The sequence below is a fragment of the Curcuma longa genome, chromosome 14 (assembly GCF_044706935.1).
Source record: "Curcuma longa cultivar G26 ecotype Majalengka, Jawa Barat chromosome 14, ITB_CL_G26_1.1, whole genome shotgun sequence".
Classification (NCBI taxonomy): Eukaryota; Viridiplantae; Streptophyta; class Magnoliopsida; order Zingiberales; family Zingiberaceae; genus Curcuma; species Curcuma longa.
In genome coordinates, this window is record NC_133874.1 from 8,180,001 (window position 1) to 8,196,789 (window position 16,789).

The 16,789-nt window shown below is 38.5% G+C and overlaps 3 protein-coding genes across 4 annotated transcripts; 2 read left to right on the forward strand and 1 right to left on the reverse strand.

Annotated features, from left to right (window-relative positions):
- The first annotated feature begins 3,973 nt into the window (after positions 1–3,973).
- LOC141845552 (BOI-related E3 ubiquitin-protein ligase 1-like) lies at positions 3,974–5,527 on the forward strand. 2 transcript variants are annotated; one of them, XM_074733611.1, is made up of 4 exons: positions 3,974–4,062; positions 4,213–4,286; positions 4,354–4,709; positions 4,790–5,527. In XM_074733611.1, the coding sequence occupies exons 1-4, from the start codon at positions 4,019–4,021 to the stop codon at positions 5,309–5,311; spliced, it is 996 nt and encodes a 331-aa protein (XP_074589712.1). In that variant the 5' UTR covers positions 3,974–4,018; the 3' UTR covers positions 5,312–5,527. The 2 variants fall into 2 exon arrangements, with proteins under 2 accessions (XP_074589712.1, XP_074589713.1); XM_074733612.1 differs by having other exon boundaries at positions 4,363–4,709.
- Positions 5,528–9,618: 4,091 nt separating this feature from the next.
- Positions 9,619–13,089, forward strand: LOC141845108 (GEM-like protein 1). Its single transcript, XM_074733154.1, has 4 exons — positions 9,619–9,834; positions 9,964–10,065; positions 10,260–10,531; positions 12,600–13,089. Exons 1-4 carry the CDS (start codon positions 9,657–9,659, stop codon positions 12,792–12,794), a joined length of 747 nt encoding a protein of 248 aa, XP_074589255.1. The 5' UTR covers positions 9,619–9,656; the 3' UTR covers positions 12,795–13,089.
- A 1,505-nt stretch (positions 13,090–14,594) lies between these two features.
- LOC141845548 (ethylene-responsive transcription factor ERF060-like) lies at positions 14,595–16,138 on the reverse strand. Its single transcript, XM_074733606.1, is given in 2 exon segments — positions 14,595–15,024; positions 15,027–16,138. Coding segments are annotated over 2 exon segments (945 nt in total). The 5' UTR covers positions 15,817–16,138; the 3' UTR covers positions 14,595–14,869.
- Between the last annotated feature and the right edge of the window lie 651 nt (positions 16,139–16,789).

A 16,789-nucleotide genomic window follows, 5' to 3' on the forward strand; every position in this document is an offset into this window, starting at 1 on the left:
CTCCTTGTGCGATGTTCCGGCGAAAACGCAACGCACAGCGACAGCGACGCGGTGAGCGCGGCCATTTACGAAACAAAGTACCACCGCCGCTACTCGTCTCCAGTCAAAGAGCGCAGCGACGCACGCGTTGATGGCTCGCTGAGGCCGCTGCCACTGTTGGCGACCCTCTCGGCTCCTGTTCGACGCAGCGGATCGAGCGATGGGGGTGGTGCTCTGCGCGCGCTGTATTTTGCCCTTTTCTCAGAGACAAAAGATCGTGCACCTTCTGAGCCCCCTCGCCACGGTGAGCGATAACGCATTTGAAAACTGTAGGTGTTCTGAGCCCCCTGCTGCCTCCGTCACCTGGGCTTATCTGCCGCTCTGCCCTTGGTGCCACTCTGCTTGTGTTTGTTATTTGTGCGGATTTAGGATTTAGGATTTGATTATCGTCTAATATGTATCGCCGTACTGCAATTGAACATGATGGAGGGAGGATATTATAAAGTTGATCAATCGGCCCTTGGTGTTATGTTGCATTTGATATCGACCTAAAAAAAATTATTTTATTTAAAGATTTCATAATCATTATTGGTATATCAATTTAATCAATATTAATCATATTATTTTATAATAGATATATATTATAATTATTATCTAGTACAACAATTTTATGATCATAATTGTTATATAATTATAATATTTATGTGTAACCAACTCAGTTATGTTCCAGGACACGACATATCAAAATTAAATAAATAAATAAATTTAAATCTTTGTAATTCTTTCTGAGTTATTTGGATTCCTGATTATTTCAATCGTGGATTCTTTGATACATATTTTCTTCTTCATACCTTCTAAAATTTTCTTCTAACACATATCCTCTTCTAGAACATCATTCTCTCCCCGCATGTAAAGCTCCACCGTCGGCCATGGGCCCCATCAATTAGGAGCCTGTTAGCTCGCCCTAGTCATATGTTCACGGCCCATCAATCATTTAGCTGTGAGCTTTCATCCTCCTCCTGTGAATCATCTGATGATTACGGATTTAAATCACGAAAATAATCTCTTACATTGTCGGATAAAATTACGTACACATCAATCTTTCCTGAGATCCTACGATCTGAAAGTATCAAATCACTTTTGGATCGTTTGGAATTGTCTTTTGGGTTGAAGTTGGAGCAGAATTGTTGGGATCGCTTGCGATAGAATTGGTATGATCCTATGTTACAAACAATTCTAAGTATTTTTTTATTGGGAGTTAGTTTGTTGGTCTTTAAATTGTCATCTTGATTGAATGTGTATTTACATAGATTATTTTTGTGTTGAATGGTTGATTGGTGTTGGACCTACTAATTGATTTTTTATGATCATAATTTGTAGGATCGTGATTACACAGAATTGATTTGATATCAGGATCGGATATTGATTCCGTTGAACGCTAAAAAATAAATATCCAAAACTCATAATTTTGGAGGAAGGAATGAAAGAAAAATATCCGTGATGATCAAAATTGTCAAACATCAACTAAATAAATATTTTAAATAGTCTCAAAACTCTAATGATGCAAAAAAGGAAAATAACCCTAATACAATGTCAAAAAATATCCGGATCCTTTGAAAAAGCTTTAAACGATAATTTTTTAGTTTAAAATTTGGCGGTTAAGGATTATCACCCGATAATAAATATAGATCTCAGAACGAACTTCTATTTTATATATTGTGCATTTTGTAATTCAATCCTAGTTAAAAATTATGACCTTTCAAAGTGTAGAATTGTATAATCATAGAATCGTAACAATCCCATCTATCTTATAAGATCCTAACGATCCTATTCCGATCCCACTACAAAATCTGATCTTAGATCAATTTAGTACTTTAGGATCATAGTTTTACAAACCATGTGTATGATATTTGATTTTATGAACCAAGTGAATATTCTAGAAGTACAAATATCTTTCATTTTATAATATGAAAATATAAATATTATTTAGTACTACTGAATATAGTTAAATTATTAATTAATTTAAATTTTATAAAAAAATATAATATCATTTACGATGTCTATTATCTATATATAATTATTAATTTATTTATATATAAATATTTTAAAAATATATTTTTTTAATTATTAAATAATATTTAATCATACAATTTTAATTTTTTTTAATTATCATAAAATTTTAAATTTAGTGACTTGTCATCTACCTTATCTCAATCTTGATCGTCGGATGCACCCCGACTAAAGTACAAGTAAATTAACACGTGTCTCCATCCTTGTCCAATTAGACCATAAGTAAACAGACTCTACGCAATTCTCATAAATCAAAGGATCTCCTGGTTATTAAAATTATTATATAAATATAATTTTGTACTTTTAAATAAAATAACATATTAACACATATTCAAAAATATTCTTTTATTTTAATATTGTCCATCAGGAATTCTGAAATAATCAATATAATATCTAAAAATAAATTAGTTTAATTTAATTAAAAATACTATATATAAAATACTTCTATTTATTAATATTTTAATCAAAATTCCTTAAGCTTCATTAAAATATATTAAAATTATTTTAAAATTGACTGCTCTAATAGTATAGTGTAATTGCCAATAGTTAATGATCCAGCAAGGATATTTGACGATTACGTAGATGTCGAATATAATGAGATGTAAGGAAAAAAGAGTAAAAATAAGCATTCGTTAATTTAGAAAACCCCAACCTCTCATTTCAGACTTAACTTGCTTCCTTAAGCATGTGCCAACCTCCTATCTGGGTTTCAGTATATTTCCTTAAGCATTGTCGACCTCCCATTCCGGTCTCAACATGTCTCCCGCTTTACGTGCCAACATCATGACTTGGTCTCAGCACGCATTCCACAACATGTATTGACCTCATGACTTGATCTCAGCACACCCTTGCATCAAGCGCCAACCTCATGACTTGGTTTGGACTTGCTTCCGACATCTCGGGTTAATATTTGGCACATGATATTTATTTGAAAATATGATAGTTCTGCCTAAATTGAGGGACGCAGAACCGATTCCTCCGAGGAGATAGAAACACCTCCTTGAATATGTATAAATGGAGAGAATCTTTTCAAGGCAGAATAGGTATATTAGAATATTTCTCAAACGGTTGCTAATTCTTCGGAATGGAAAACAGCTGCTATAAAAAGGTAGCTCATGGCCATGAGCACAGGTATACACATATATCTACCCTAATTTCCTCAAGTCTTGAAACTCCTTTCGCATATTGAATCCTAACTTGAACGTTGGAGGCTCCCGGAAACCCCATTTCCAGTGCCATTTAACTCTTTTGATTATCTTGTATGCCTCTTCTTTTTTTTCATAATATCATAGGAGCGTGTATGTCAGGGAAGCCTTGAACCAACATTTGAATCATCCACAATGTATTGATCGGAACCGTTACTAAATTTTTATTGTTTTTAAAGTGATGTGATCAAATTTAAAGAATATGAATTAAATTGATAAAAATTTTTTCGTTGCTATGAATAAGGATATTTTTGATAAAAAAATATAAAATAGAGAGGCTCTTTTATTTTTTTTAAATAAAGAATACTTTTTTTTTGTCGATAATTCATTATCCACTTGAAAACTGGATATTTTGAAATACGAGTGCTAGAGTGTAAGTTCCTGCATGGATAGACTTATAGGGGCTGGTCTGCATAATTCGCCGATGTTGACCGTTGGTTCCCGCGGTTAACTCTATAAAAAGTAGACCGCCACGGAAATGGCAAAACCATGCAAATTGCGGTTTACGGATTTGCTTTACTTGACCCAATTAAACCGGCCTAATAAAGGAAAAAAAAAGAAAAAAAGAAAAAAGAAAAAAAATCAACCCACGACGAGAGACTTCTTTTTTTGTCTTATCAGTCCTACGTGGCAGCCTCCTTTCTCGGTTCGTTTCGCGGTCTATAAATAGGAGGGCGGAGAGAGGGGGAGCGGCTGAAGCGTCACGCCAGCTAGTGCGCTCTGTTGCTTGGGACGAAGAGCGGAGGGTTTCGGATCGGGAGGCGATGGCGGTGCACGCCGTGGGCTTCTCCTCCGATTTTGGGAATCGGTGAGTGATCGGTGTTTCTTCATTGGTTTTGGCTTTGAATGGATCTGTTCCTCGTGGAGCGCTTTCTTTGGAGTTCTGTTGGGCCTCGATCTGGGGTTTGTGGCGCTGTGTGGATCTGATTTCTGATGAATCCTTTTTTGGTTCGTTTAGGGGGGTGGATGAGCTCCAGATGTCGCAACAAGACCCTGGAAATCTTCTGCGACGCGGGGGGATTCTTGGCATCGGTGAGTGAGCGCTTGCTGTGGTCGAATTGTTGGGGTTGTGCAATCAGTGATGGTGTCTAGGTTTTAGACGATGCAGGAAAGCAGCAGCAATCGCTGAGAGAAATCTGGATCGACCAAACGATGTTGGGCGAATGGCGGAGCGATCTCGGCTGCAATGTCTCGGTTGGTGGAAATTTGGAGCCGGCGAAATCTCTCGTTTTGTCGGGCAGAGATCACGTGGCAACTTCGCCGGTTTTTCCTTTTCCTGGTGCGGCTACTGCAGTTCCCGGGATTCTTCCCCATAGTCGATTGCCGAAGTTCGGCACAACGTCAACGAGTGGGCGCCATGCTTTACCTTTGCCGCCTGTCTCGTCTTCTGCTCGCGATCTCGTTGCTGTTCTGTTTCAACAGAATCAGGAAATTAAGGCATTCCTTTGCTTTCAGGTACTTTGATCTGCTAGTGTTTTTTTGTGTTCGATGATTGCGGTTTCTGAATGTTAATGATTAACTTGGGACTATTGCAGAACGAGAGGATGCAGAACGAATTGGTGGAGATGCTCGATAGACATTCGAGAACTGTTCAGTCGGTGTTACGGCAGCAGGCGGCAAAGCGGTTGATGGAGAAGGAAGCCGAGTTGCTGAGCGTTAAGCACCGGAATGAAGAGTTAGAGGAGAAGGTGCGACAGATAACCGAGGAAAACCAGTTCTGGTTCAACATGGCCAAGAACAACGAAGTCATCGTGAGGAACCTCCAATCGAGCCTGGAACAAACTCTGCACCACGGCGACCTTAACAATTGTAACGTCATGTTCCCGGCGGACGACGCGCATTCCTGCTGCTACGAAGACGACTGCACCGCCGCGGCGCCTGCAGCCGACGCCGGGAGTGCGAAATTGTGCAAGACGTGCGGCGTGAGGGACGTCTGTATAATCTCGCTGCCGTGTCGCCACCTGTGCCTCTGCAAAGACTGCGCATCCAGCGCCGTCGACTGTCCGGTCTGCGGCACCACCGTGAACAATTTCCTCGAAGCCTTTGTTTGCCGATGATCCGCTTGCGCGCTGCTGCGGTTGCTGCCATTGCTGGTTTCTTTATTTTGGTGTTCTGGCAGTTCCTTCCCGCATCTGTTCTTTTGCTTCCTCTTTCCTCTGCCATCTCCCTTTTTGTCGACCCACCCATATTGTGAATTCTGTAATGTTCTTTCAACATTTTGATGTAATATCAACCTCCCTATCGAAAAAGCCCCAAAATTGATATTTTTTTCTTCTTTCTGTTTGATTTACCTAATCGAATGAGTTGAAAACTCAATCAGGGGCTCAGCGGGCGGGAAAACTTGCAGCTTGCAACCGCCATTATTGCCATGGAGAAGAAAGGCAAATCGGTGGTGGGGGGCGTGGCGGTGAAGCAGAGATGACGGACCTGCAGCACCATAATTGCTCCAACCAAGGGAGATTCGCACGCTAGGTCAGTATTTAATTTCATGTTTCTTTCAAGATTTGTTCGTTCACAAGCCATTCCAATCCTTATCCTGCTCGCAAACTACTCATGCACAATGCATATTTTATTATCTTCGGTTGAAATGGTGAAAGGTGGAATCGCATTGCACTCATGGTTCATCTAACTTATGCATCAAAACAAAAACAAATTTGTTGTTACACTGCCTTGAAAGTTCTGTTGCTTTAGGGTTTGGCTTGGTCGACGAGGACAAAGAAGGGACCTTTATCTTTATCTTATATCTCCCCAGTGACCTAGTAGTATTGCTGCTGCAGTACCAGTGTACTACTACTGCACCCGAATAAAGTAGAAATAGATGAGCAGGTGGAGGATGATGAGGACAGACAAGGCCGAGATGATCCGAGTTGTCCTGCGCAGAAGATTTCTTCTGCCCCTTTTTCTCGGGGGTGGGTTCAGGCTATTATCAAATCCCTTTTGTCTCTGTCTGCCCTTCTTCACCGCCATCCATCAGTTGACTTGTCTTTGGCCTGTGGAGGAAGGAAGCTGGTAATTTGCTTGCTTTGATCAGGTTGGGAACTTGGGACAGTGCTGCCTGAGAATAAATGCTTTGTATTGAGGTTGGAGCTGTGTCGAAATCTCAACCAGTTTTAGTGGATGTGGTCCCTTTCAGTACTATGGAAACAAGATTTGCGCTTTCCATGGCTTGAGGGAAGGAGGGAGGGAGGCCTCTGTGGTAGGTCCCCTGAGAGGGACTGACAGGCATTTGGTGCTGGAGATCTGATGGAGGATTGGGTGGAAGGGAGGGAGAGAAGAAGAATAAAAATTAAAGAAAAAGAGAGGATTAAAGAAAGCTTAAAAGATGCTCCCTAGCAACACTCCTGTCGATCCTCTTTTGATCTTTTTCTATGCTTCCTTTCTTGGAATCACTGAATCAGTCCGTCCTCAAAGTATAGGAAGAATGACGTGCATGGGAATTCTCAAAGGTGGCATGAGGAGAGCCTTAGTGGAGGCCAAGGTAAAGGCAATAGACCAATGCCAACCTCTTCTAAAAATCTTAAATTGTGTTTTAATTGCTTCTACTATAGATATTATTTATTCCATAGGTACATTGAACATGCTAAACCATCTTTATTGATTCCAGTTCCAGCATTTCATTATCAGCCACAGTTGTTTCATGATTCATGCCTGTCTCTTTTGTCACACTTGATTGAGTCTGAAGAAATCTCCAAACCTCTGTCTTAAATGGGAGGCAGGACTGGACCCATGCAGCTACCAGACCAGTGTCCTAAATCCATGTTTTTCAAAGACCTGACCTGACCTGACCTGGCAAAGTAGCACCAGTGTTTGTCCTTCAAAGTCTTTTGTCTAGTTGGCTTTCTGATTCAATGGCCAAATGAGTACAATTTTGTCTCGATGGAATTTGGATCGACTTCACAAGGATGGTACTATGATGATGGTTGCGATGCTAACTTTTCCAACTTAGAAAAAGAAAAAGGCACTTGGTTATGATGGTTCCAACTTTGGTTGATTGGTTGATGACTAGATAAGGATGATAAAATCACACCTAACTTTTATATTTATTAAAACATCTTATTTATTTTTTAAATTACCTTATATATATAAAATATAAGTTTTTTTTTTGAAAACTTCTTGCTGGTTGAGCGGAAGGTATAAAGGGGTTTGATGTCAACTAAGGTCACAGTTTGATCTTCTGCTGGAGCACTCGTTGATATTGAATTGGTGGAAAATTTATGTTTGGCGGCCTCGTTGAAGCATCTACGTGTGGAAAAGATTGGGAGTTTATCTTCACAGACAGAGTACTCAGTTTAACATTGGACGACTTTACAAGTATGATGTGATTGTGGGGGTTGATTGTCGACGTATTACTATTGTATTTTTGAATGTGCTCGATGGATATCAGGGAAGGACAATTTACCTCTAGAATTAGTCAGCGAATTTTGGACACCAGACACCTAAAGGAAAGGCAGCGTTATGATTGATCACAGTTGCGAATTGCATATGTCGATTGCCATATTTATGAAATTGCAATCTATACAAATATGGTTAGGGTATGATTGGTGATCACGACGATCAACTATTGTTGTTAGTCGCAGCTAGGTGGCAAAATTGTAGCTACTTATTGTGGCCTTCCAATTGTGAAATCATGATCAAATCTAAGTTGTGATTTATTGGGTCATATCATAATTTGTAGAATCATGATTTTATGTAGGATATTTGAGATATAGTTGAGTTGATTATGACGGAAGAGAGTTGCAGAAGAGGACAAGAGTTTGAATTTCCGTGAAGTTGAGATAATATTAATCCGTCTTGATCAATTGTAGTTTTTTAATTTATCTTCTCATAGATGATCGTAAAGTTGATCATGTTTAACCGTTGGAATGACAGATTCAATGTTAAATTTTTAAAGGCCAACAAATCTACTCATTGATTCTGCAGAATATTAGATAATAGACATTAAAAAATGTATCATTTTGGGAAAAATGATATAATATTATTTATAAAAAATTAATTTAAAAATAATTAAATAGCTATTTAAATAATCTGAAAATCATAACCCTAACTGATAAATAAAAAATAAAAATATTAAAATATTTTGGGCCTTAAAAAGATTTTAAATGATATTTTTTGAATTTGAAATTAACCGGTTAAGGGTAAATTTTGTACGTAATTATAGATCTTTAAATAAATTTTGATTTGATATATTATATGTAGGTAATTCAATTAAATAAAAATTATGACCTTTTAATTTTTTATTGATTTTGCTCCAATTTTATTTTGATAATTATATCAATCCTGCTTCCGATTCTATTACAAAATTTAATTCTACACGATTCAAAATCGATTTCTACTTCTGGATAGTAGGATTGTGATTTTACAAGCTATGCATCAAACGACCACAAAATTATGGCCGTTAGTCATGACTTTTCCTAGCATGGTCGCAATCTAATCTCTTCTATATATATATAAATTTCAAACTTAAATAAAATTGATTTTTTAACTATTCAATTAAAATTTAAATATTGAATTAAATTTATTGTTTGATTTTATTTCTTTTTAGATTGGTCATAAATTTATTATTTATTATGTAATTATTTGAGTTGCTTTAGCCGACTTATATTAATTAGGAATGAACAATCCATTAAAAATTGAATGACTAAATCGAAATTGATTAAAATTTTACAAATCAAATCTATAACAAATTGAACTAATATAAAATTAATTAATTCAATTAATTATCGAATTAATTAATTATTTTATTGATCAATGGTGATATCATCAATTAATGTATTGATATTGAAGTTGAATCAGACTGATTGTTTAGAAAGTAGCATTCAATTATATAAGTTATAATCAATCGATTGATGTTTTTAATTTAATTAGTTTAACTGATTTATAAAATTTAAAATCGAAATCTAATCCAACATTTAAAAATCAACATTAAAAAAAATAAAATTTTAAATTAAAAGAATTAAACTTTGATTCGACAAATTAATTTAATTTAATTGATGTATTACTCACCTTAATATTATTTTATTTATAAATGATTTAACTAATTTATGAATTTATAATAAAATTTATATGTTTAAAAATATTATTGAAATTGCTATTATTTGAATATCTTCTTTTTAGTAAAATTATAATTTAATAGTAAATTTAATATCTTTATTTTTTACATATTAAATACGCATCTGATAATCACTATCAAATTTCTTTAATTACATTTAATATGTTTTAAATTTTTTATTATGAAAATATTTTATCTCTATTAATAAGTAGCTAATTTAGGATATTAAAATAGATATTAAAAATATTTTTTTATAATATAAATGTTTCATTCCTCACAATTCGTCGTGGATCTACTCCGGCGATCCCGATCAGATCTCGCGAAGCGAAGCTATTCAACTCTCGTCGTCGACGATGAATCCCACCGTCGGCCACGGCGACAAGAAGCAGAGTGAGGCAGCGCACTCCGCCGGCTACGCTCCCTATCCGAAGCTCACCCCGGAGGACGTTGCGCCGGCCTCCGTCACAGCCACCACCATGCCGCCCGAGTCCAACCCTTATATCGTCCCATCCCCCGCCCCAGCCTCCAAGAGTATGTTCGATTTTTCCGATTTCCATTTCGAAATCAAACGGATCGCTGCTTCTCTTTCCCGTCAATGTTTTTTGCGTATCCTTTCTCTTTCGATCGTTTCATCGGATTTATCAAATTGGCGAATAATAGGTAAGAGGGATACGATGCGCGATGTGCTCGATAAATTCGGGAAGAGGGTCAATGAAACAGCGAAGAAGACAGAGGATTTGGCCGGGAACTTTTGGCAGCATTGTAAGTAATAGATAGACTTGTCTTTTTCCTGAGATCTGAAAGTTGATCTTTTGAGAAGGTTAAAAATCTAGTCTTTTGGCAAGGGATTCTTCATCGATAAGTTTAAGATGTCCAGCGATCGTCATCCTTTCTCTGACAATTACTACGCCTGCTTTTGCTTGCCTTTGTTGGATCTAATAATCCTTCTTGATCAGTGAAAACTGGCCCGAGCATTGCTGATGCAGCCATGGGCAGGCTTGCTCAGACAACTAAAGTCATCAGTGAAGGAGGCTATGAAAAGATATTTCATCAGACTTTTGAGACACTTCCAGGGGAGAAACTCAAGAAGTCATATGCATGCTATTTATCGACATCATCTGGCCCCGTAATGGGGGTTTTGTACCTCTCTACTGCTAAGCTTGCATTCTGCAGTGATAATCCTCTTTCTTACAAAGTTGGAGATCAGACTCAGTGGTCATATTACAAGGTACTTCACAACTCACTCTTCTATTTTCCTTTTTTGCTCTGTCTATTGTCCATGTTCTGCACTGATATTCGTTAAAAATTTCCCTTGTTAACTTTGAAATTACAGTCATCTTGAGGAATTAAGCACCACATTAGTCCATTTATGCCTGTTTGTTTTATAGTGTTTTTTTCTTCTCCTGTGTTCCAAACAAACTTGAGAGCCTTATGGACAAGGAATCTCATGAACGATGTTGGCTTCTCTAAGAGGGATTAACAAGAGATGAGAAGGGGTGATAAAGAATATGAAATAGAAGAAAGCAGAATATGAAATAGAAAGTAAAAGAGTGATAGTAGAATATAATGTTCAACCTTCTTCTCTTGCCAAATATAGGATAGGGAAGGAGAAGGCGCATAGGAATCTTAATGAGCATTTTGTTGCAACAGTTGTGCCTTTCTTTTCTGTAGTTGTCGCATCTTATTATTACCGACGGTGCCATTATTACCTGCTTCTATAACTAACACGCCCCTTTTATGACGCCATTATTGTTGATGACGTGATAGACGTGTCTTCTGTCACTCGTGTAACCGACGTCTCTCTTGTAACTGATATCGTTCTGACTTTGATCCTTTAGTCGAGATGAAATTTGACTTGACCTTACTAGTCAAACTGTCTTTGACCGTGCTCAAGTTGATGTTGACCCTAATTGGTTCGCCTTGACTTTTATGCTATTCTAAGTTTATGTTGACCACCAAGTCTTATGCCACGTGGAGCCTTTATTTTCCTCCCGCTTTATTATTTATATGACCAATAAATATTTGGTTAGATGATGCAAAAGTATGACAAATGCACATATTCTATAAGGAAAAGAGAGATAAAAAAACTTAGTTAATAATAATAAAATAGAATAAAATTTATTTAAATATAAATGATGATACAGTGAGATAAGATATGGTTATTATTGTTGTTATTGTATTATATCTAACTTTGTTATAGTCTAAATCCATATGATTTAGCTTGAAATTTTCCATTTAATCGTGTTTAACAGCAGCTGTATAGTTCATTACGAATAATGCAGATATGGTTCATGCACACATGAATCGCTAAATATTCTCTTTAATTTGGGTTCGAATTCACCAGACTAATTCTGATCTTACTCTTTTTGATATTCTTATGGTTGTTTGTCTCAAAAAAATGAAGTTTCATCCTATAGAATATGAGATATGCATGAGTAAACTAGAAAAACTTGATTCAAATAATCCATCAATTTGCACACTTGACTAACATATCGAATACAAATTCTTTACTTAAACATTTTTGTCAACCATCAAAACCCATCAAATAATCTTCTCCTTTTCTCCTTTTCTTGGAATCTAGGGCCATTTCATCTCAACTTAGATATCTACAAACTGTCACACCATAGGACCAAAAAGCTTTCCCTTGTATCAAGCCTTCAATTAATGTATAGTGTCCTAAGTCAAGCAAACTAAGAGATTGAGCCAATCATTACCATTTTGATAAATGTTTAATAGATATAACATGGAACATCTCATGCATACAAATATAACAACACACACAAGTAATAATTGTTGGTGCAATCGACCTTCAAAGTTTTGAATATTTGTTTGAACCATATGTTTAAAGGAATTTGCTCAATGGTGTCAAATAACTGCATCAAGGTAGATCAAGTTGAGTATAGAGTTTAAGCCAAGTCAAGGATGACGTTTGTTTCAGTGAACCTCTGACATTAGCCATAAAACTAGTGACCATATAATTAAGTTGTTAGTGTATAGATGTAGCAATAAAGATCCTAGAAGAATCTGTCTTTATTTTATTTTTTGCTCTCAACTCGTTTAACATGTGTGCAGTAGTTAAGAAACAACCTAAACGTAGAGTTCATCAGAAATTTGATTCTCCAGCATGACACTGAAAGATATCTCATTCACTCTTATTTTCTAATAGTTTATACTACCAAAAATAAATAAAACATGGTTAAACTGTAGGGTACCATATTCCATATATGCTTTAGAAGAACAATGTTAAGATGGCTGTGTAAAATTATTAGATGATTGATGACTTATGATTGATGCAGGTAGTGATTCCTCTACATCAATTGAGATCAGCTAGTCCTTGTGCGAGCAGAGAAAAGCCAGGGGAGAAGTATGTCCAAGTTGTTTTGATCGACAATCACGAATTCTGGTTCATTGGTTTTGTGAACTATGATAAAGCTGTGAAAAATCTACAAGAGGCTGTGCAAGGTCCTCCTCCTCCTCGTGCCCATGTTTAAGTGTTCCCATCACGGCCACTACGGCAAAGTAAACATGCCCATGTTTATTGGATGTCTTGCTGCTGCACCATGCCGGAAGTGTCGAGGGAGTGAGTTTTAAACATTCTTGTTACATGAATTAAGACCTTCTTACAGTGGTGATTTTTTTTTCTTCTTCCAAATCTAATTTATTTAAAGTAGATGAAATGCTTGTCTAAGAGATCTCTCATAAAGCTTGTTAATTAGTGCCTTCCATGATGCCATTATGTACCTACCAAGAAACATATATGATAACAATGATGACTATGATGTCAAAGTGCTTAGGGTTAAATAAATTATCAACTTCCTTATGCGTTGACTTTGATTGCACTGAGCTCCATTTAACCTCAATTATATTGCTCGTTGACTTAATGCCAACTTGATCTCTTGTTGACTAGTGCATTGCTGTGAGAGTAATTAATACTTTCGAAAGCTATTGCCAGCTATCTTATCCAAAACATTATATTTCATGAGTATAAAAAGTCAAACTATGTTTGAAAGGATAAGTTTCATCTTTGATTTTAGATCTCCAATCGAAGGAATTATAGAACATACATATCTTAGCATTCGATGTTAGACAAGAGAAAATTTATCCACCAACGTCAAAACTTCAATCGAAAAACTTATCATCGGACCGATAGACACAAATCATAGGAGGAAGAGACAAAAATCGCTTACAAAATGCGAGCTCTACTATTGTTTTTTTATAATTCAAATGTTTAGGTTTCAAAATTCATCTATCGAGTAAATATAGAGCACAATTTATGCACACTTAGAAGCTGACTTTTAAAATATTCATCCCTATTTCTTATTTGTTCCCCTGAGTACTTTACCACACACTTTAAATGAGATTAGATGCACTTTAGTCTCTTTCGCGTCTACCCTTGTGACTTCAAAATAGCTACCGACTTGCTCACCGGTCTCCCTCTATATTCATTTATTTCAAATTACACAATCTTAACAACCTTTCAACTTTTCTCAAAGGCTAATAGATAGAACATGTGCATCACTATCCATCCTTCAATCTACCAATCAATCGAACTAAACTGACTTTCAATTTTCCGCCTAGTTGGTTCAACCGATCGATTCGATTTGTTGTGTTTATAAAATTGCAAACCTAATAGACACCTCCTCACCTGTCATATAATAACAATATGACTTGTTCAAACAAAGGATGAGCATGGAGGAAGAATCCATGAAGCTTCCTACTTGGAATTATTGTAATCAAGACTTGGCCCATGCTTCCTTTAAAAGTGCTAGCAATCCTTTTTGAACTCACAAGCGTGGCTCATCAAAGTTGGATCCTAGTGCACTTCCGCCGACCGCGAAAAAACAAAGGAGAGCTTAGGTTACGATAAGGACTACGCGTTTACAAGAAGGTATATCGAGTGAATTATCGACTAAACAAAACTTCCAACCAATGAAGTAGGAACTAGTCTTGAAAGTTCATCCTTTAGTCTTGCATCTAAGAAGTTCATCCTCAAGCTATTGACTCCCTTTCGCACAAGAACTTGGCGACAATTCACACTTAGGGCGATCGCGAAGGACGAACGAGGGGCAACAACATAGAACACCAAGAATTTACTTCTTCTTCATTCGATCTCCCTCACTCATAAACAAACACAACATTTGATTGAGGAGTTGAATTAAAGCTACTACTTCAAGGCTTCTTTCCAAAAAGCCTCCTTTCTTCATCTTCTTGTTCCAACTGTGAACTTCCCAACTCAAATAGAACAAGTATCAGAAGCTTTGGAGCCATTTCAGAACATATCATCAGAAATCTTCAGCAAGGAGACTCCAATTTTGTGACAAACTAAAGCTTTTCAATAATATGCACATAGATATGGATCAAAATACAGAGATTTTTCAGCTAGAAATCTACAGATGATGAGGACTACACACAGAAAAAACCAGAACTTGATGGTATTGCCTGAAAAAATGCAGCAAACCAAGAGGTTCTACTACTATCTACAGCATCAGAACTGTGGCAATGGATGGAGCTTGAAGACTAGCTGCAATGGCCGTGCAAATGTCTAAAACACCATTTGCAGGAACTGCTAGTCGGAGGAGAGGATGGAGTCCCAGTCGATCTCCCATGAGGGGTACTTCCGCAGGACGAAGCTCTCGGATTCGTCCCATGGCGCCTCGGTGAAGTCCAGCTGCTGTATGGCTGATTCGGCCGAGGAGGAAGAGGAGGGGGAGGAGGAGGAGGGGACTCTTCCTCGGAGCTGTCGGATTTGTCCTCCTCCAAGCTCCGATCGCTGGCGGCCGCGACCGGCGGGGACGTGCGCTGCTTTGGAGAGCAACCGACGGTGTCGCTGATGGACTGGAGCTTGCTGTCCACAGAGGGGTGCAGCGGCGGGCCCCAGTGTGCGCCGTCGCGGCGGAGCTCGGGGAAGTTGAGGCGCGCACCGTCACCGCGGAGCTTGAAGGCGGCCTTGTCGTAAGCCAGGGCGGCCTCTTCGGCGGTGTCGAAGGTCCCGAGCCAGAGGCGGGTGCGGTTGCGCGGGAGGCGGATCTCCGCCACCCACTTGCCCCAGTGCCGCTGGCGGACGCCGCGGAAGAGCTTCGTGGGCTTCGGCGGCGACCCGGCGCGCTTCATGGGCTGCGGCTTAGGGGCGAGGGGGTTCGTGTTCCTCTGGGTCCGGAGCTCGGCGGACCCCGATCGGAGCTGCTGCTGCTGGAACTGAGCTTGGATCTGATGGATTTGCGCAGGGGAGAGATAGTTGAGCCCGATCGAGCTCGATCTGCCGCTCTGATTCAACCACTGCTGGGCAAACATCTCGGCACCAGATCCCAGTGGCAGGCACAGATCAAAGCTAGGGTTTACAGGCAGATTGGAGTAGTCGAAATCCGAGGAAGAAGAAGAAGAAGAAGAAAAGAAGCAGATCGGATCGAGAGAGGTAGAGGAAGCAGCTTTAATAAAAGGCTCAAGCGCTTCCCTCAAAGGATCTGACGAAGAGAACACTGGCACACCACTGTACAAATCCATGGCGGTCGCCATGCCTTCTAACAATCAAATCTGGAAAAGAAAACCTAAAAAAGGATGCAGATCGTAGAAAGAAAGAGATCAAGAACAAGGTCTCGCTAAAAAGGGCGACCTCCTTCGATCGAAAATCAAGAACAAAGCAAGATCAGAATCAATCAGAGGGAGTAACCCCTTTGAAACTGAAATCGGATCTGAAAAAAGTGAAGAAAGAATAGAGATTCGAACTCGCTGAAGAAGAAATCAGATCAAAGAACAAATTTTTCTCCCTTTTTTCACTCCGCCAAGGGATCTCTCAGCTCACCGATGGTGTGGATCGAGGGTTTCTGCTGCTCTTGGTGCTTTTTCTTGGTGATGAAATGGAAGGTTGCAGGTAGCTATTATATAGGCCGCGGTTCTTCCGCGTCGACGAATCCACGGGCGACACGTACCCTTCGACCTAGAAGACACCGGCATCTGTCGGGGGAGCTACTGACTGGTGGCGGTGCCCAGGACACGTGGTGGATCCCCATTGCTAGAGAAGCCGTTCGGTTAATTCGAGGCTTATCAATTTCTTATTCTGTCGGAGGCCGTAGGATGAGATCTAGGGCTAAGTTGAGGGAGCTACGTGGCGGGATGTGATTGGTTGTGTTCTTGCAACGAGTAACTGTTGCGGTTAGTGCAGTTGGAGGAAGGTAATATTGTTGGGTGTTATCGGATGTTTGGATCAATGGTTAGCCACTAGTAAAATTTTCGATAAAAAATTTTAAAATTTATACAACGGTTATTATTATGGTCTTGATGATTCTAACATCTCCGAAAACTAATTTAGTAACCTCTTGAGTTCTAAATTGAAAATTACCGATCATTTGCACGTGTCTTAGGCGTTACCAACTCCCGCAAAGTCCTCATCTACGCATTCCTATCGAGCACAAGAACTACTTAATCTTGTTGAGATCTTCCTCACTATCCTCCCCATAGCTCTAGGATCGTAGCACTATGATTAACCTCA